Source organism: Lepisma saccharinum, chromosome 9, assembly GCF_977018435.1.
Source record: "Lepisma saccharinum chromosome 9, izLepSacc3.1, whole genome shotgun sequence".
Taxonomy (NCBI): Eukaryota; Metazoa; Arthropoda; class Insecta; order Zygentoma; family Lepismatidae; genus Lepisma; species Lepisma saccharinum.
Window position 1 is genome coordinate 92920241 of NC_139237.1, and position 20544 is coordinate 92940784.

At 41.1% G+C, this 20544-nt stretch overlaps 1 protein-coding gene across 1 annotated transcript in view; it reads right to left on the reverse strand.

Annotated features, from left to right (window-relative positions):
- The window catches only part of unc-119 (unc-119 lipid binding chaperone), a 58688-nt gene that overhangs the window by 7359 nt on the left and 30785 nt on the right, over nt 1-20544 (reverse strand). The window contains exon 3 of the mRNA XM_083128636.1: nt 537-650. Within this exon, the coding sequence (XP_082984762.1) occupies nt 537-650 (114 nt within the window). The remainder of the gene's footprint in view (nt 1-536; nt 651-20544) is intronic.

Genomic DNA, 20544 nt, shown 5'->3' on the forward strand with positions numbered 1-20544 from the left:
TGTCCCAGAGCTGCTTTATGCAAGGGTACTGTCGGAAAAATTCCCACATAAGATCACTCCCTGAATCTGGCCACCTGTTTGATAGATGCCCACCTACTTCAATTTATTTGAAGGGCTCGTGTGTAAAACATGGTAAGTGGCATTTTGGTCATTTCTGAGTTCATTAAGAAAAAAAGGTTATTAGAAGCTATAACGTAGATAAATTATTTAGGTTTTGTGCTTACCAATTTCAGAAGGCTTCACTGAGTCCAATGCAAATTGTATGACATGGCAATTTCACTCTAAAATTGAAGGATGGCACATTTTACTTTGTAACAAAAAAAAAAAAAAAAAATGACCAAAATGTCACTTACCATATTTTACACACGAGCCCTTCATTTATTAAATTTTTAGTAATTATGTGGAGCCAGAAACTCCCAAGTTCAGGTTATGGACAAGGACTTCTGCTTTCACACAAAATACATTAAAAAAATTCAAGTTTAACACACTTATATTTAAACCATGGTAATGTAATCCCTTAAACTACTACAACCTACCAGCAGGTGGAGGTTTGGCTATTTCAAATAGGACTGTCCCTGTCTCTAGGTCCCGAATCTTAAACCGAGTGAAGTCAATGTCAAATACATTGGCTTCTGGTGAGCACAAGTAATCTGGAAAAAAACAAAGAATAAACATAATCAATTCATGTTGCATTACATTATAGGCGCATGCAAAGACTATTTAGAAAGGAACATTTTTAGTATGGTACAAACTATATCTATTACATGCAACGGAAAAATAACCACTTGCACAGAAATGTTTATATGTGGCCGCACGCACCATACACATGTGCACACATGCACGTGCACACACACACACACATATATATTTTAGTTATCATTATTGCCTTGAGCTATGTTAGATGGTGTAAGTAAGGGATTATTGAATTATGCTTTAATATCGAATACCACTGTTTCTCGCAAACCAAGTGTTTCTCTCTAGCGGCAGTAAGTGTAAAGAATAGGTCTTATATCAGCATAGGGTCAGTCCTTGTGTGACTGGCTGTTGAAGTAGTGTTTCTTTTGCGAAAAATATTGAATCTCCTGGTTGGGAGTTTTTGCAGTCTCATTTGTGTGTCATGGCATCGGGTATTTGTGTGAATATTCCTAATATCCGATACACAAGGGTATACATACAATGCCATACATTGCCATACATTGAGTATCCAATATTTGAACACCTCTTTCACATTTTTTTAATTCTAGATGCCATGGAAGATGTGGAGGAGTGGGACATTGTTGCTTCTATTCTTGATTGTTCCCTGAATTCTGATAAAGTGTCAATTTCTGACAATCAAATCAATCACATCCAAAAATCAATATTTTCTGCTCTCTCACTTCACACATTGTACTGTACAATAAATATTTCTTACTTTCTTCAGTAATTTATTATTTGATTTTCTCTTCGCATTACAATGTTATTTGCCTACCCGATATTAGGGTACATTTTTTTGGACGCAATTTTTCCTACTTTTTCTTCTATTGGGCTCTCTACGAAAAATAAGAAACTTTTTAATAAAACAAACTTGGTACATTGTAGTAAAGGAATAAAGGTGATGCAGGAAGCATGTAGAATTTAGTGGTCATTAAGGCCATAAACAAAAAGTATCTGATATTCGAGCACCTTCCCTTATATTTTTATCACATTTCAAATATTTCATTTTTTAAATTTTATTGATCTTTAGGAAACATTTTCCCCTTCCCAGTGGACCAGGGCTGAAGCCGTCCCCTGCTTATTAACAATAACTAGGGTGACCATAATATTTTGACCCAAAAACGGGACATCTCAAGGAGATCAGTTTACCCCCTCCCCTTTCTGAAAATTCGGCTAGGCCTAATTAAAAAATAAATGTTATAATTACCGTATTATTATAATTGTTATTATTAAAGGATGTATCACTTGTGATACATCATAAACAATAAGTGAAATATGATCACCCGTTGTCAAAAGGTGTTAATGATTATAATCTCGGTATGACTTACACAGTGTTTCTGGTCCCATCTGATCAACCTTTGACGTTAGTCCTACACTAAAATTGAAGATTACCAGAAGTATTTATCAGAAGAACCAATCTTATTCTTCACCAACAATTTATAAATCTCTCCGAAAAACTTACCCCATATATCACACACACAACACGAGATTTGTCTTGTGAGTTTGTGTCAAGACGCAGTAATTTAAATTCTTGTTGCAATTCCGTATTGAAACGGCACGTACGCTTCTTGGCCATGCTCATTCACTTTTCTACAAATAACGGAACATACATAGACCATCTTTTTTTTTAGCATGAAATGTGTCTCAAATTTAGACTTTGTTTTCAAGATAACTCCTAGACTTTTATAAAACGGGACAAATTGTGGCTTTTTAACAATATCAACGGGACGATCGGGACATGCTTCTAAAACGGGACTGTCCCGGTCAAAATGGGACGTATGGTCACACTAACAATAATCCTATCATACATTTGACTTTTTTTGGTAAACCGCTAATAAAAAAGGTTAAAAGTTGAACCTGTTTTCGCAAGATAGCTACAGCGCCATGTTTAGTTAAAGAATGCTTTGGTCCAAGGAAACAGGAACTCATCCTTCACGTTTTGCTGCGTGAAGTAAAACTCAAGGATTCCAATAATATACAGAACTGATAAGTTATGCCGGTCACACCGAAGAAAAATCTGATGTATATAGATTTAACATACTGCAACGGAGGCGTAATAACTTGCAATAAGCGAGACATTTAGGACTCGGAGGCAGAAGGGAAAATCAACATTTGAGAAAAACCCGCAGAAGAAGTCTTAAAGAAGGCGGGAGCTTCCCCCAGGGATCGGCCATAATCAAAAGGAAGAGCTTTTCCTTCCAACGAGGAGACGTACAATTCCATAAAAGCCTTCCACTCGAACGGGCATGGAAGGAGTCGCTCTCGCATGAACGGTTGTTTCTTTCGTGCCTCTTATGGAAAGCAGCCGGGAATGCAGGTAAAGAACAAGACCTAATTTTTCCCCAGCTGCCAGGAGAAGCGGTGTTGGTATGTGCATAAAAAATATGGCAATGTAACCACACGTAAAACCACCTCGCGTGTGGAATTATAACATTTTCTTTAGAAGTCTCCGTGGTCGACGGTCCCGAGTCTCGGCTTCGGCGTGGATGCTCCTTTGGGAATGACCCTTCGTCAGTTTCATCTAACCGTCAATCATCATCGTCGCTGCGATTAATTACACCGACAGAAAATGTACGCTCCGTCCCGGGAATCTCTGGAGCAAGCAGGACAAGAGAGGGTTCGACCAATGAACGCATCAGAGAAGAAGCGAGTGCAGCTACCAACCGCTTGCAGCAGCTTGCACTGCTTTGCTCCGCCCACTCGCTCTCCCCTTCTCTTCCGTTATGCTCGGCCCTATTCCACAGATTCCCGAGACAGAGTATATGTAAAGTATACAAAAATAATATATTTCGATTTTGCGGAGAAAAACTCTTTTCTATAAGCGATTCTCATACATTTTCCGCTACTGTCACATCCCGACATTCACTCTGTAGATGGGCGATACTCTACAGTCACAGTGGCGGCGATTGGGTCCCAAAACCGAGGGGGGGGGGCAAGATTCCAGAACTAGGGGGGCAAAGACAGTATATTTCCCTTTGTTTGTAGATAAGATTTAGCATAGTGGGGGGCCAAAAGTGGCGAAAACTGGGGGGGCAACTGCCCCCCTCGCCCCCACTGTCTACAGACCGAATAATAACGGAAATGCACGTTTTGCAAGTTTTTTCAGTAATTGAGAACTCGTGCATGCAAGCTGCCCTTCCAATGGCGTAATCACGGGGGTAATATCCCGCCAGGTGCCACAAAAATGAAAGGATGAATGAGAAAAATAATTTCACCAAACGTTTCCAGCATTGCCTGGAATTTTGAAGAGCTGCTTGTGTTACCTTGACGAAACTATACTTTGTAAACGTAGTGTTGCAGCAGATAAGAACACTAAATACCTGCACATTTACATAGTACCCGAAAGAGCGAAAACAAACCTGATTGAAACGGCGTGGCAGGATTTTCGAAAGGGATGGCTCATACATCTTTTAGTAGTTATCCCTCATTTGGCCATCTTTCTCTGCTTTTGAAGTTTTCCTTTTCCTTTAATGAACATTGGGCCAAAGGGAGGGTGTTATGATCCCCACCAACTTCCCTTGGGCACGCCACTGGCTTCAAATGACCTGGTTGTGGCTTCAACAATTAAAATAATTGGGAAAAGTCGGCTTTTAAGCGGTCAAGTTTTAATCAAGGTGTGAAGCTGCATTCGAAACAATAAATACAGCAACGTTATGGAAAGTGACACAACAGGAAAAAAATAACAGATCGATAAGATCTACTCTGCCGCGGTGTTCTAGTCGGTGGAGCGTCTGACTGCCATTACGGAGACCCTGGTTCGATTCTCGAGGTGGGTTTAAGTCTGAATTTTTCGGGCATTGTCCCTGCATAAAGCAGCTCTGGGGTTCACCCAGCCTCAAATCAATGGGTACCCTGGGGAAGGGGGGGAAAGGCAGCCGGAGCGTGGTGCTGATCACATCACCTCCAAAATGTGCGAGGGCACACCCTAAATGTGCCTTTGTGACACGGTGCAATGTACACGGGGAACTTTACCTTTACCTGCGACGAAAGAACAGCATCCCGCAAGAAGCAGTAGAATGGAAGCTCCATGGAAAAAAGACCCAGGGAAGCGGAAAGGACTGTACCCTGAGAGTGTACATAGGCAGGAAAAAGCTGTGAGAGTAGAAGGCGTTGGCCCAAAACAAGTCCGACGGACGACCTGTGCTTCATCTAAGTCGCAGTGAAGTGCTTCCTGGCGAGGGAGAAAATCAGCCAGTTGAAGTCAATACAAAGCACGCCTGCTACATTTCCGCACAATAACATTTCTAGAAGGAATATTCCCCTACCACCCACGTAGAATATTCGTGCTGGCAAGGGCAAAGGAGAATTAATAATTAAAATAGAGTTGAACGTGAACTTTCCATGTTTCTCTCAGTTTCCTTCCTTGATGCACCAAGTTGAAAGTTTGCAAGTTGGAGGAGGAAGCAGCGAAAATAAATGTCTACCACTTCTTTACAAACTTTCGCTCTGTCTAGACGGATAAAAGTTGAATTTGTGCCAAATTAGGATATTCAGCAATAATGAGCTCTGCACGCGAAGCGGTCACAGGGATTGCGGTGGTAGGCTGTCAAAGGGGAGTCATGCGAGACAGGACAGCTGTTTACGGTTACTGTGCTGTGTTCCTTTGACATTTAACTCTCGGTAACCTGGACAAAAGTTACGACAATGAAAGTGTATTTCACCCACAGGCCCCGTTGGTGGCGAAGCGCGTGGAGTGGTTGACCCCCGGTCTCACGACCAAAAGTTCTAGGTTCGAGTCCTGACATGTGCGCTCATTTGTGTGTACCTTCATCACTTAATCTGATCACCACTCACCTCTCATCGTCAAGAACAAGTTCACGCACGAAACTGTCAACAGTGTTAAGCAGTGTCTTTCTTGTATCGACCATTCTCCAAGAAATTAAATTATTATGTGCTAACTAAATTAAGGATTACAAATTATCTACGGATGTGACTCAGTAAACGCACCAGAAGGGATTTTCACCAAAACTCATAATAAGCCATTTCAAAGTTTGTTTGAAGTCCACTTTATGACCGGACCTGCAGTTGAAAGTGGGATCGAAACCACCATGTGAATCCACCGGCTATAGAAATCGGGACCGCTTGATCAAAAGACGACAATGTTTATTGCGTCTTGTTTATCATGGCGAAGTTAAGGCTTTGTAGCCTTTTCTACCACTTAACCATGTTTACAACTTTTAAACCATTACATAGAAAGGTAAATTTTAAAATATAAAAAGAGAAATATAAAATTACAAAGAAAAAAATTACAGAAAAAAATGATAAGGAAAAAAAAATACATACGGGAATAAAAACCTAACCTATACACACGAACATACAACAAAACACACACATACACACACACACACACACACACACAATCAGATATTCATGACAGTAGTCAGGGATTTGAAATATTAAGGTGAATAAGGATTTTCAGTGTCGTTCTGCGCTTAACTGTATGCAATTTATCACTAAAATATAATGTGCTAACTATTTGTGCCCAATAAAAAATGTTTTAATTGCGTCTTAAAGACATATACTGAAGATGAGTTTCGGATTTCGAGGGGCAGTGAGTTCCAAAGACGAGAAGTAGAAACGGTGAAAGATTTTGAATAAAAATTTGAGTTATGAAGGGGGATGAGTAGTTGAGTTCTCCCTCGCGATCTGGTGTCGAGGCTGTGTGATTCGGAAAGCATTGAGAATCTGCTCGAGAGATAAGCCGGTTCCTTTGAACTGATTGCCCTATAGAGAAGGGTGAGGTTGTGTACCTTTCGCCGATCAATTAATTTGAGCCAATTTAGCTTTGTAAAGAAAACGGATAAATGGTCCCTATATTTCAGATCGAAAATAAAACGGACGCAGGTGTTTTGTACTCGTTGAAGACGTTGAGCGAGATCATCTGGTAATTCGGAATAGACAGAATCGCAGTAATCGAAGTGTGGAAAAACAAGTGCTTGCACCAGTTTGATTTTAATGCTAACGGGTAGAAAATGTTTAAGCCGAACAAGAGCGTGTAATGCAGCGAAGGCTCTTTTACTAGTGAAATTTACGTGATCTGACCATGAGAGATGCTGATTAAACATTACGCCCAGATTTTTGGCTGTTTTACTTAATTTAATAGCTTTCCCTAAGACCATTATGGGCGGGAGGGAAGAAATTTCAAACGCGGAAAGCATTTTTTGTGAACCTATAATAATAGTTTGGGTTTTCGAAGGATTAATTAGTAGCCCATGATTAGCTGACCAAGTACTGATTTTGTTCAGATCATAATTTATATCGCGAATTGAATTTTCAATATTATTTGGAGGAAAGGACAAATGCAGCTGAACATCATCTGCATAGATGTGATATTTACAGTGTTCGAGTGCGTCAGGAATATGGTTAATGTACAGAGAGAAGAGAAGTGGACCGAGGACGGTTCCCTGGGGGACACCGGCGCTGATTGATCGCCACGACGATTTCTCACCAGAGTTGAAGACGCATTGTTGGCGTTCATTAATATACGAACGGAACCAAGCTACGGTTGAGTCGGAGAAGTTGTACAGGAAGGATAGCTTGGATAGCAGGATGTCGTGGTCAATAGTCTGAAAAGCTTTACTAAAGTCCAGAAGTACGAGAATAGTTACTTCTTTAATGTCCATGGCGTGTCTTATGTCGTCCGTCACGTTGATGAGCGCCGTGCAGGTGCTATGGTTGCGCCGGAATCCCGATTGGAGGGGATTCATTAGATTGTTTCGTGATAAGAAATTACGCGTTTGGTTACAGACAACGTGTTCGAGAGCTTTGGACAGAGCCGGAAGAATACTTATCGGCCGGTGGTCGCCGAGGCTGAGAACTTTGTTTGTTTTCGGCAGAGGGCGAACCTTAGCCAGTTTCCAAATCGACGGGAATATGCCGAAGGACAGGGAGAAATTAAAAATGCGTGTTATAGGAACGAGAACGTACGGGAGAATTTTTTTAATCATTAGAACAGAGATTTCGTCTATTCCCACAGCAGTAGATTTTATTTTATTGAGAGCTGACTGAACGTGTTCTGGCCGAATGGGCGAGAAGAAAAAATTTGGTGCGGTGCCGTGAACGGTGGTCGAAATCGTTCGTATTGTTTCTTCCCTTACATTATTGTCCAGTGTTTGAACTTCGCTGAAATATTCGTTCAACGTTTCTATGGAGAAGTTTAATTGATCGTTCCTTTTTTGTTTACCAACCCCTAAAGTTTTCAGTTTTTTCCAAATAACATCCGACTTTTTCTCATAATTCAGAAGATCGTTCGCGAATCGACGCTTTGCTTTCCTGACCTCTTGGTTACAACGATTTCGTAATATTCTGAAACTTTCGAAACTGCCACTTGCTGACTGACCGCGCTTTACGTCCCTCCGATGTTTGCCGTAGGCGCGATCCCTGGCTGCCATGAGCTGCCGCAGGTCGTCCGTCAACCACGGACAAGGGGGGCGAGAGACGCGTTTCTTTTTCACCGGGGCGTGCTTGTCGTACAGCTGGAGAATGAAAGTGTTAAGGAGATTCACCTGTTGGTCGAGAGTGGGCACTACTACGTAGTGTTACCACTACGCTATTAGGAAGCCCTCCTAATAAGCAAGCAACCTAACTCCCACTCACGCATGTCCCGGCGGAGGCAAATAGTGGTTCTGATCTCATCTCACTTTCAACTGTAGGTTCAGTCTCTTTTAGCTTATCTCACTCACACATATCTTGCGCCCAAAATCTGAAATGTAATAATGGTATTATTATTATTTGCTTACTTACCCTTACAGTTTTTAACTTTATGGTATACAATTATGCCAACGATTTATATAAAATATCAAGTAAAGCAAATTTCAAAGATCTAGAATCTTAAAGACAATGACAAAACGAGAAACAATATGTTGATGCAATTTCGTAACCAGTGTGTGCTAATATCATAGGGACGCAATGAGGTGCTGTGTCAACACTCGCACGTTAACATCAAAACGAAATTGGTCAATTTTTCTCTCGTTTTTGCAGTTTGCTGGCAACCGATTTCATACTTTACCGACCTCCACGGTGGAGTGGTTAGCACAGCGCGCTGAAACTGTAAGGGTTTCAGGTTCGAATCCCGGCCTGGGTATGGTTTTAGTTTGGGAGTGTCCGTTCGTCAATTTCATCATATCATCACTCACCCCCATCTTCGCAAATTAGCCAAATGTGGCAGAAAGGAGAAGTAAAATATACCAAATCAATCAATGATTCTAGACTTCACTTGCCAGAGGAGACAGTGATTTGACATTAAGGAACACGGGTACTATTTCGATCGCTTATTGGGATAATGTACATTGTTAACGTCAGTAAGCGTTAATTTCATTCTGTGTAAACAGCCCACTTTTGCTTCTCGTTAAACGGGTCGGCGGGAAAGCCATTTCGCACGCAGAAGCCTTTCTTCGCTTTTGTCTTCGGTGTTTATTCTGAGCCTCCGCGGCCAAGTTGATTCTTGCTTGGGTCTTGAATCAATATCCACTAACCCACTATTCCACTTTCCCCCTCGCAGGGAACGCAGCGCCTGTCCGTCACAGCCGAGAGCTTCGTTATGTTTCTTCTCGGAAGATTTAGGGAATCCCTCCACTGGACTTACGAAAGGTATCGAGACGAGATATGGCAGTGTCTCGGTCTCGTTTAAATCAATGTTCACGATATGTAGGGAGCACAGAGGCAAATAACTTTTCTGAATAACGTTTTTCTGTTGAACGCCTCCTCTCTTAAAAAAAAAAACAAAAAAAACTGATTTTATTCTGAATGTATGAAACCACGCAGCACGAGCTCAAAATTGCCACTAACGATTTGTCTTTGTGCTTAAAAGGCAACGGATTTGCATGTAAATACATATGATGCTAAAACCAATGTTATTTTGTAATATCTTTGGGGCATTCCAGCGTTACGTGTGTGATATTTTACACACAAAATGTACGGTTCTGGACACGAGATTCAATTTTATCGAAAACGTGTTACGTCTGTGACGCTTTAAAAATGTAGCAAAAGTTGACTTCAAGCATATAGGTTACGATGCTAATAATGTTTGTTGGTGAAATGTGCAAATTATATGCATTTACAAACATTTAAACGTTAATACAATTAAAAACACTAATAATTTTCAGATTAACTCATTTTGTTACTTGTATGCAGTAGGAGCACTTTTCGTGGAATGCCCCCCTTTGTGAATGGTGGTATCTAAGCTCGCAAAACGCTTTTATTTCCATACTTTTACATATATTACCCTTTGGACATATTTTCGTTATTTTTACATACAACTGACACTTTTCTATTATTTTCCGACATGTATTCCATATTCATGCTATTACTACACTTTCCCTTCTTGTATGAAATTCCAAAGGTTTTCCGTTCATCAGTATTATGTTCGTTTCGTACTTATTTTAAATCTTGACAATATACCATGTATCTGTTGTAACGCAGTAAAGAGATTTTCACGACCTGATGTTTTGAACTTACAAGCTCCTAATAAGCAAAAAAAACAGTGAAATTTCACCAGAGAACGCCTGTCCCACAGCGACCCTCTGCCACTCCACAGGTAACCCCATCCAGGCATAGAAAAATACAGGGCGCCTGAAAATTTTTCCTGGCTCTTCAATTTTCAATTCAGTTCGAACAGATGTGTAATTTTTTTTTACATTTCGAGTTCGCGTATGGAAATTTCTATTACCTTTTTAAAATAACGAATACGATATGTGTTTGTGTGTCTTCTGTATCACGTGTATCATTAAATCAGAATAGCACACATGCTATTATAAATTTTTGCAATGCTATTATAAATTTTTGCAATGTTGCTTACCGAATTTTAAAATCTGCGGCGATATCGTAGAGATGGCCATATGTACAGCATGTGTAGTCGTGTTTTTCATGCTTTTACCGGTAGAGCCTTCTTTAGGAAGGAAACTCCAGAGCAAGAATTAATTACTTTTAGTCCAATCTTGTCTTAATTAATAAACGTTTTAAGATCATATTTTCAAATGTGGCTTTCTTGGATCGTATTTGTAAAAATTAATAAATACATAAAATTAAAATTAAATATTAAAAATCTGGCTTCTGAGGAAATGGGCTGGCGCCTGAATTATTTTTTTCTACCCCTCAAACCATCGTCCCCACCCCCTTTGGGAACCATCGTTCTAATGTACCCCACTCTTTCAAATACATAATATATAAAACCATGAACGTCCGCAGGATTTTTTCCAGGGGCAAGCAAGGTAATAGTGACAAATGAAATTATGTGTGTGAAATATAAGTATAATTTTTGGACGCCCACGTATAAAACATCTCTCTCTCGGCAGGGAATCTCTTGACAAATATGCGTCCGTCTTGCACGGTGTTCTTCACGGAACGCCGATTTTCTTCGTAACCGCCCGCCCTTCAGACAAACACAAGGGTCGATAAATAAATTGCACGTATGGGGCACTTGGCGGCAATGGCTGTTCGCAGTCTTCAGTGCGACTCCTCCGAGCATCCAGGCCATCAATATTCGGCCTAATAGGACCGCCATCGATTTGCAAGGTACACAAGGCATCTTGCAAGAATCCCTCCATATCGACACATCACCCTTTCGCGCCAGTCGATGAATCTTAAATGCGGATTCGGTGCCAAGGTCCTCGTCCAGGTCGCGTGCGTGAGGTGCACGACACACACCACCTCCCGTTCGATTTTCTTCCTTTTCTTTTAACATAAACGACACAGCCCTCAATTACGTGTAGATGTTCTGTGAAAATGTCCTCTTTATATCTGCTGATGGAGTTTGAGTTTTTGCTTTAAGTCCACTTCATGCACAGATAGCTAATCAGGACTGGTCCTATACTTTAATGTGAAAAGTGACAGTTTCGCACCAGCAGGCTATGCATTTACTTCAATATCGTCGGAATGGGCACTGCTACTGAAAAAAACATAATACAAGAGTATGAATTTATCCCCATGTTGGAAGCGTTTTTTAAAAGTTCATTATTAAGCTAGATACGGTCTGTAAAAACAACCTTCAAGTTACGGCTAATCAAATTAAAGTTTCGACTATTAGCACCACAAACAAAATCTTCAACCTGTCATCTTCCCCTTCATGTGTTTTTCTACAGCATCGGGAGCTTTACATTCCCAGGAGAACAAGTAAAACAATACTGCCACGAGCGTAATGCTATGTTTTCTCCCCTTCTGCAACCGTCTACCGCACGGACCTCTCTTTCTCCGGCCCGCCGCGGGGAAAGGTCGGTGGGGAAGGAGCAGTTTCGGGTCCTCGGGTCTCGCTGCAAAGAATGCAGTCTAGGGTGCATTACGTGGCACATGTGGGTGTCCTCTGAAAGGGTCCCTCTTGCACCGATGGAACATCATCATTATAATTCCTTGTTCTTACTGTATCACGATAGCGAAAATGGGTGGTATGTAAATGGCAACTTCCACCAGGAATTCTCCGCGGAAATATTTGGCGTATACAAACGGATATGACAATAACAGGAACCACTTTGAAGGGATGCAACGCGGTTTTCGCAGTCGAGAAAGCTCCGACAAGGCATCCAACCCGAGCGGCAGACGGCGTTCAACACGCGATATCAGCACGCAAGCATGTTTCGTGACGCACGGATTATTCGAATATTGAAACGCATTTGAGGAAGCAGCACAGCGTATAGTACAGAAACAGCAAGTAACGAAGGCACCATTCACAATTTTCAGACAAGAGGAACCAGCGTAGCGTTCATTCTAGAAAGTGACCTCTGCCAACCGCAACAGGATAAACTGTAGTTTTCTTTCAGTGTGGCCACACCTGGTCCAATTTATCCACGAGCGCTAATCGGAAGTAACATTTGTAAATGTAATCCGGATCACATCAATGTGGGGATCGAAAAGATATCTATTTTCTGTAGAGGTCCAATTTGACTACATTTCCGTGGTTCGGAGATACATACTTACTGCTAACTTCAATACGCACTACTGCATGTCTTAGATATTGTAGATCCCAAGATATTTACAATGGTATCACACCCGCATCAATCGAAATAAGCAATGTTGCTGTAACCCGTAATTTAGTAGACACTTCCGTCTATACAATTTTACCACCATGCTTGTAATAGTTCGAGTTTCCTTGAATGGTTTTTCGCCTCTGTATCTCTAAGTTGAGTGCAATGAATGAATGCCGTTGAAACAGGCGAAGAAGAAGTACACTGGAAGACCTGAATGCAAGCGACCTGAAGACGGCGGAGAGATCGGGATTGATTGATTTTGTGTTTTAGGTTCACTTTATGTACAGTAAGGCCAACCGGAACTGGACCTACAGTTTAAAGTGTGATCCGAATACTACGAGCCTCCACCGGGTATCGAACTCGGGATCCCTTGAAAACACGACGATCTCGACCATCGACCTGGTTCCAAGCTAGAACAATACGATTGTTTCATAAGGTGGACTCGGTGTAATCTTTTGAGGAAAGTTGGTAATGCTGACATTCAGTCAACTTTACGGACAGATATTGGTCGGATTCGATCACAGCTCCTATCGAGTATGAAGGCTCTACTATTATGTATCAGGGCGCTTCACTATTGACGCAATTTCTCTATCTATCTGTGTATGTGTGTGTGTGTGTGTATGTCTGCGTTTACAGATTGGTTGTTTCGGGGCCTTAGGATTGCGGAAAAAATATATCTAAAACGCATAACAATAATGCCCTGACATAACTAGAGTTGATTCTGGAAAATTCCCCATACTGAGGAAAATTTTCATAAACCAAGTATTCCAGGTGGCAGCACAATTGCAGAAGCGTGCACGTCCAGCTCATTATGAAATCCCAACGTATGTATTCAGTCTCAAAGGTGGCCAGAAAATTAAGTAGATTGCGGAATTAGATAGTTCCCAGATTTTAAATTCTCGTAAACCATGGTATGTGTGTGTGTGTGAAATTTAGCTCTCTTCTTTTCACACAGAAGTAAAACTTAAGCTTGCGTATTTTTCGCTTCTTGGCGAATAAGACCGAATAAAAAACTACGTCTTGTCCGATGAAAACGGAGTTGGCAACAGGGTTTCCTCTCTGTTGACCACGCGAGGAAATCTTGTTTTCTCCTTTTCTGCTTGAGAGAAAAGATTTAACTCTCTCCCTCTACGGCGGGAGACGAAGATTTTGACAAACTACTACGGGTTTCTTTGCTTAGAAAGTTCTCTTAGATCACTTATTATCATCAAAAGCTTTATCGTGTTCTTAAATGCACAGCCGGGAGAGAATTGTCCTGTTGCTGAAATTCTAAAAAGCTTACACGTCATTATCTTTTTTTTGTAACCTGTTGCTAATAATTTCGAAAGAAGTGGTGGAACAAATGAGGAAAGGACGACTACGAACACGGTTAAGTAATGTACATCGGGATAAGAGTGAGGGGAATAACTCCAAAAAGGATATTTAGCGAAACTATCCTTTACAACAACAACGAGATGAACATTTCCAACACTTTCGCTTTCACACACGGATCGATTCGATTAATGATCGGTTTACGCCAGCCAACCTTTAAACTGCAACACTGATATGTCCAGGAAAGCACAAACAACTGTGTAAATATGTTTGGAACTGCAGGTTTTCGGTATTTAGGAATCGTGAAATGAAGTGAATTTTACATATTAACACAAGAAATGCAAGGAACTGCAGGGGCCATTGTTCTCTTAAAAGCGAATTTTCTAAATATTTTTTGTTTTCAAAATACAAAAATCTTTCCGAAGAATGATGTCATTCGAAACGCGAGAATATATCTTTGCGGAACTTAAAAAATAATTTTAAAAAAGTAAATTTTATTTTGTGAACAGAAGGAATGTCATCCAAGTTATATTTTTAATGTTAAGTAAATATCTAAATCTCAAATATGTTCATTTCGCACAAAGGTTGGACTAAAATAAATCTTGTTAATAGAATTTATGACTTGTCTAAACTTAAAATTTTATTAAATCTGAAAACTTGTACGCCTACAAACAACAAAAATAATGATTTTTGCACTAAACAGCAAAAAAATACATCCAATTACAGCATCAAAACATCGATTTTGAGGAAACAAAAAAAGTTCATGTATCTACTCCCTTAAAGGCAAAATTACCGTGGATCTCGAGGGCAAACCCAAAAACAATGCCACAATATTCGATTGTACATTCATTTATAACGACGTCCTTTATGGGAACTTTTTCGAGGACCACTGGAAACGTCATCGTGCCTCCTTTCCCAACCTCCAAAATAAGGTGTGCATAAATGTATTTTTATCTCTCATTCACTCTGCCACAAGCATATACAAAAATGGTCTCCCGGGGGGGGACTCGAAAAAGAAGAAAATGTTGCTACATTGACATTTTTGCACGCGGAAACGCCCGTGGTGTGGAGAATCGAATAAAGGGTGGAACTGAATCTGCCAAGCACCTGGGTTTTCACACAAAATTAACGATGTTAAATTTCTGTGAATTTCTGTGCATTTTTCAAGTTTTACAAATAATGTTTACTTCAGAATGGCAGTGACGTGCGGTGACGTCGACACTTGGGGTAGCAATGAGTGGCGTGCCCAACGGGTCATAATCCCCCCCCCCCTTTTAGGGCCCAGTATTCCTAAAAGAAGAACGTCAAATACAGGAAAAATGGCAAAGTTAGGAATGACTACAAAAAATTGTACACATAACTTACACCCACTTTCGAAAATCTAAAACCATTTGATTTGACTACTGAACCAGAGATGCCGGGTTTGAATCTCGGCTTGGCAGTGGGTGATCTTTGTGTGTCCCTTCATCAATTTTTATCGTATCGTGTTCGCGATTAGCCAAAAATGCCGGAAAGCGAAGTAAAATAAACGAAATCAAACAATCAATCAATGAATGATTTGATTTGAATCGCTTTTTTGACACATTGGGTTAATCGCGAAGATGATACGACAAAATTAATGAAGGGACAAACTCAAAGAACACCCATGTCCAGGTAGGGGTTCGAACCCGGAACTCCTGGTGTTGTAGCGCGCTGTGGTAACCACTCCCCCCCCCCGGTTGGTTGAGTTGACATTTTAAGTCCATTTTATACACAGAAAGGCTAATCGGGACTAGACCTATAGTTTAATGTGGGATCCGAACCACTATATACCTCCATCGGGTACAGATCCGGGACCACTTGCACTCCCCCACGGAAGTCGGCCGACAACAAACATGTGAGAAAGGCGCTAACCATTCGGATACGTGGGGTATTGGTAAAGCAAACTGCATTTTTCCTGACTAGTAATTTTCAATTGAATTTTTGAAATACCATCTTCATTTATGATTAACGTTTTTTCAAAAATTTTGCATTGCTTGATTTCCTTAATTTCCCCATCTCACGATCTCGTTACTGAAGGATCCGGGCTCGAGCCCTGGCCTTTGCATGAGTGTTTCTTTGCAACCACTTTTCACCCGTTTAATTTAATGAACGTTCATCGTCATGGCAGAAATTAGGTAAAGCGATGGGAGAGAGAAGAAAATACAAATAATTTCCTCCCAGTGCATCTGCAGGGCACTGTGAAATCAGGAGCCTAGAATTCTCTGTTTATGATTGTCCCTCACGACTTTCCAAGCTCTTATTCCGATTAAATCTATACAGCTAGAAAAACCGATGGGTAACAAAACACACCTTTAAACAAAACTTTTTTCTACTTTCTTCAATGATATTCATTTGGCTTTTTGAGTTCTGGGATAAATTTTTCATTTCTATTTTTTTCAATATTCACTGCAGGCAGAGTACAACACACAAGAACAAGAATGCACGCTCCTCACGAATTCCGGCCTGAATTGTTCTTTGTGCGGCCCCGTTCATCAGTTTCATCATATCTTCACTCATCCTCATTTTCGCGAAAACCAAATGTGGCAGAAAAGCGAAGTAAAATAAATCAAACCAACAACAAGAATTAGAACGAGCGTTCACTTGCCCAAATAAATACTTCCGTATTTATGATTGTTTAGCTTATCCATTTTTTTAATTGGAGGCCAAGAGATTAGTATATTTAAATAAAACACTACTAAAACGAGAGCAACAGAGAGCGTGAGCAATTATTTGTTATCTAATCATTATATATTCCATATTTTAAAAAAAGCATAAAATTTTTTCTGCACATAAGACGTTCCAATTGCATAAATAATAAAAGTACATCCCATATTATACATACATATTGTACAACGTGTAAAAAGTAGTGTAAATACAGAGAACAGAAGTACTGCAGAAAAATTTCCCCTTAGTTCGTTAGAGGATTTACAGAGGAAGCCAAGGGAATCCAATCCCCTATCTGTCCTATAGGAGATAGACTGGAGGACCTGAAAGCACGGGCTTTCAACCATTGGAGCGGGGGCGAGAGGGCAAGGGAGGTAGAGGCAGAAATCTTCTCCTTCCCTTCGAAAACCCGTTTCTACCTGGAACTGTGAGGCGGAGAAAGAGCGAGCTAGGCCGCTGAACGCACCGAGGGACGAGAAGCGCGTGAAAAAAAGTGTTGCATATGAACTGTGGCTTCAACAAAACAATAAATATTGTGATTTGAAAATAATTAGAGATTTGAGATTGATTGATCTATCTCTGCTAGACTAGCTACTCCTCAGTGCACGTCACTGCAGAATGGCAACATATGGGGAAAGTTTCGGCGGACTATGTTTCATTTAGATGTTTGTGTTCGGAACGTCCGAGTCCCGACCATCATTTCGAGAAATCTCGAGTGCGCTGTTTTCCAGGAATTCTAGCGAAACGCCGAACCGAAATTCCTCTGAACATTGCATTTCCAAGTATTGTATCATAGACAAGTTTCATAAACAGATGAGAGGGTGTTTCAGCGAACGACGTTACTAAAGCCTTTGCTGAGAAACCAAAACATTAAGCGGAATTTCTCAACCCTGAATAAATTGGAAACAGTCGGTTTTGTCAAATGTCGGCTAAATACGATATCAAAGATTATAAACGTTGGAACTGCGTTTACGACACACAATTTCAATACTACACGTACCGTATTTAATCGCGTTATCGTTGCACCCGTTTTTTCAGTCCAAAATTTAGTTTGTAACATTTAATTGCGTAACCGTCGCATCGGCGCGTCAGATAACTAAACCAATAATAGCGGCGCAGAATATTCCGACGCAGATTACATTTTGTGACGTCCGTACTTCGCAACCGTTTAAATTTTTTTTCTCAAGGATAATATTTCGAGTGCAACGCACAAATCAATAACAACTAATGTGTCAACATTTCTTTCAGACCAGAAAAATGTTCACTAAACTCTCACGAAGATATGATGTGCGTTGATTTGGACTACATTCAATTTTAAAGTATATTCACGAGAATTTCGTGCATCCTAATCTTGCACCAAAGACAGTTTAGTAATAAAATGCTCTTTAAATACCGGTAATACAGGCACAATTTTTGTTATTAAAAAAAGCTTCACATAATGGTCCCGCCCCACGTTTTTCGCAAAGAAATATTGACATAGAATCTGCGACGATTATACGCCGAAATACGGTATTTCGAATGAACAGAACGTCGACCTCCGTGCTTGGCACAGCGCGCTACGACGCCAGCTGTCCCAAATCGAATCTCGGCCTGGCCATGGGCGTTCTTTGTGAATGTCCCTTCGTCACTTTCGTATCATCCACCCTCATCGTCGCGATTAGCCAAAAGTGGAAGGAAATCGACGCGAAATAACCCAATTCAATCAATCAACGAATGGATATAAGGTATGTCAAGAAGTCGCATGCGCCCTCAAAGTAGCATATATGCACGTATACGATATCAGATTTCACGCACACGTCACTTGCACTGTAACTTCCAGGACATTTCGCTCTGAACCCCGCGCATGTTAGTTATACCTCTACAAGTCACGTGACAAATTGTGGCCTCTTACTGGCTGGTCCCCGTTACAACATTTACGTGATATAAATGAATTGTGTATAGTTGTATGTCCATGCATGTGATGTAAATAATTCACAAAGACCAATAAAGACATGGTCAAGGCTCACCAAGAGCAGCAGTGCCACAAAAAGAGGGAAGGCGACTGTCTACCACGTGTGTTCATATCATACGCAGTACTCGTATAGAGCTTAGGCGTAGTGGAATGGTCGGCGCTCTTTCTTTTGAAGCGGATGTGTTCAATTTCGTTCCCCGGGTGGAGTCCAAAAAATTTAGGTGTTCATCCAGCACCATGAGGTCGAATGGAAAGCTACTTTAAAAGCAGAATGGGAACTCAGGTCTGAAAAGGCAGGAAAAAGGCTGTGATAATGGAGCTCGAAGCGTTGACCATGCGACACCCAATGAAAAAACAACAACTTGGTACTCAGTCGGTAACGTGTCTGACTACCATGCTAAAGGTCCCGGGTTCGATCCCCGGCCGGTTCAAATCCGGGAACTTTTCTAACGATGGAAGCGGTTCTGGCGCCCACCCAGCGTCGAATAACATGGGTACCTGGGGGAAACCCTGGGGGGTAAAGGCGGTCAGGGGTGTGATGCTGATCACATCACCCCCACTCACGACCGGATCAAGAAAGTGTGGGGCGTTACTCCCACACCCCCTATAAGCATTCATGGCGTAGTGCTATGCACAGGGGAGCACTTTACCTTTCTTTTTAGGCCCTGGTTGTCAATGGGCTGTTGGGTCACGGAGTTTACGGAGACAAGAGTTGAAGAATGGGGGCTGGGGCGTGCCGTACACTCGCCTCACTTAATAGTACAGTAATTCACTTCTTTGTACATCATTTTTGTCCAAGGTGCAGTTCGGCCGATATTATTAGACTCTTTTGAAGGATTTTTTCCTACTATTATTAGTTTCACTATAAGTGAAATCTCTCCTAATTAATTTTTAGAAAACGTTACAATGGGCTCATCAAAATTGCGCTGAATAAATTACACAGTACTACTAAACTCTTTGAGTATATCCGACGTGGCAGTTTTGCAAAACCTACTTTCAAGGAGGTAGATTTACGAAGTCTGGATAAAGTGCTTCCTAGGGTAATGTTAGTTGTCAAAGGGGTGGAGCGCTGCTATTACCGTTAACTCTAAATTGATGACAATTTATTATTAAATTTCACCATCCAGATCCGGCGGCATCGCCCATCTCATCGTCGTATGAAATCGAAAATAAAGTATTCCCTGATAGCATTGTCAATTTCACGTCAACACGGCGCTATAAAAGAGTAGCTGGGGATATAAGAGGGGATGGGGCGATGCAGCCGATATAACAATATCACGTCACGTGCAAAATGTATAATCATGGCAAAAGTTGGTCTATGCGGGCCGGAACCAGTGATGGCACCATAGTGGGGCAGGGGGGCAGGCGCCCCAGTTCACAGTCAAACGAGTGCACTAAAGAGCCAGATCTGCCTCCAAGAGAGCTAAGCTGACCACACTGCCACGGTGGAAGAGCCCCGTGGAGACTGTTCCGCATGCTCATGATTGAGATGGGTGATGCCGCCGAAACTAGATGGTGAAAACTAAGAATAAATTGTCATCAATTTAGTGTTAACGGTAATAGCAGCGCTGGCCACACTGGTACCTCTTTGACAACTAACATTTCCCTAGGAAGCACTTTATCCAGACTTCGTAAATCTAGCTCCTTGAAAGTCAGTTTTAACTCCATTTAAGGCTAAATTTAGCTCTTTTATGCGCATCAGGTTTTGCAACACTGCCAGGATGGCCGTAGGAGGCAAGGAGAAATGCATTGGGCTTATTGGAGTATTATTTGGTTTGTTCTCTTGGGAATATCAAACTTCCGATGGAATAGAAAAATATATCAACGAGAAGGGCAGTTTAAAGATGCATTTCACCAGCGGAAAAGTCGAAACTTCCATTTCATTAGCCGTAACTTGATGTTGTAGTTGATTCCCCATAAGGAATACATGGGATTCCGAAAATTCAT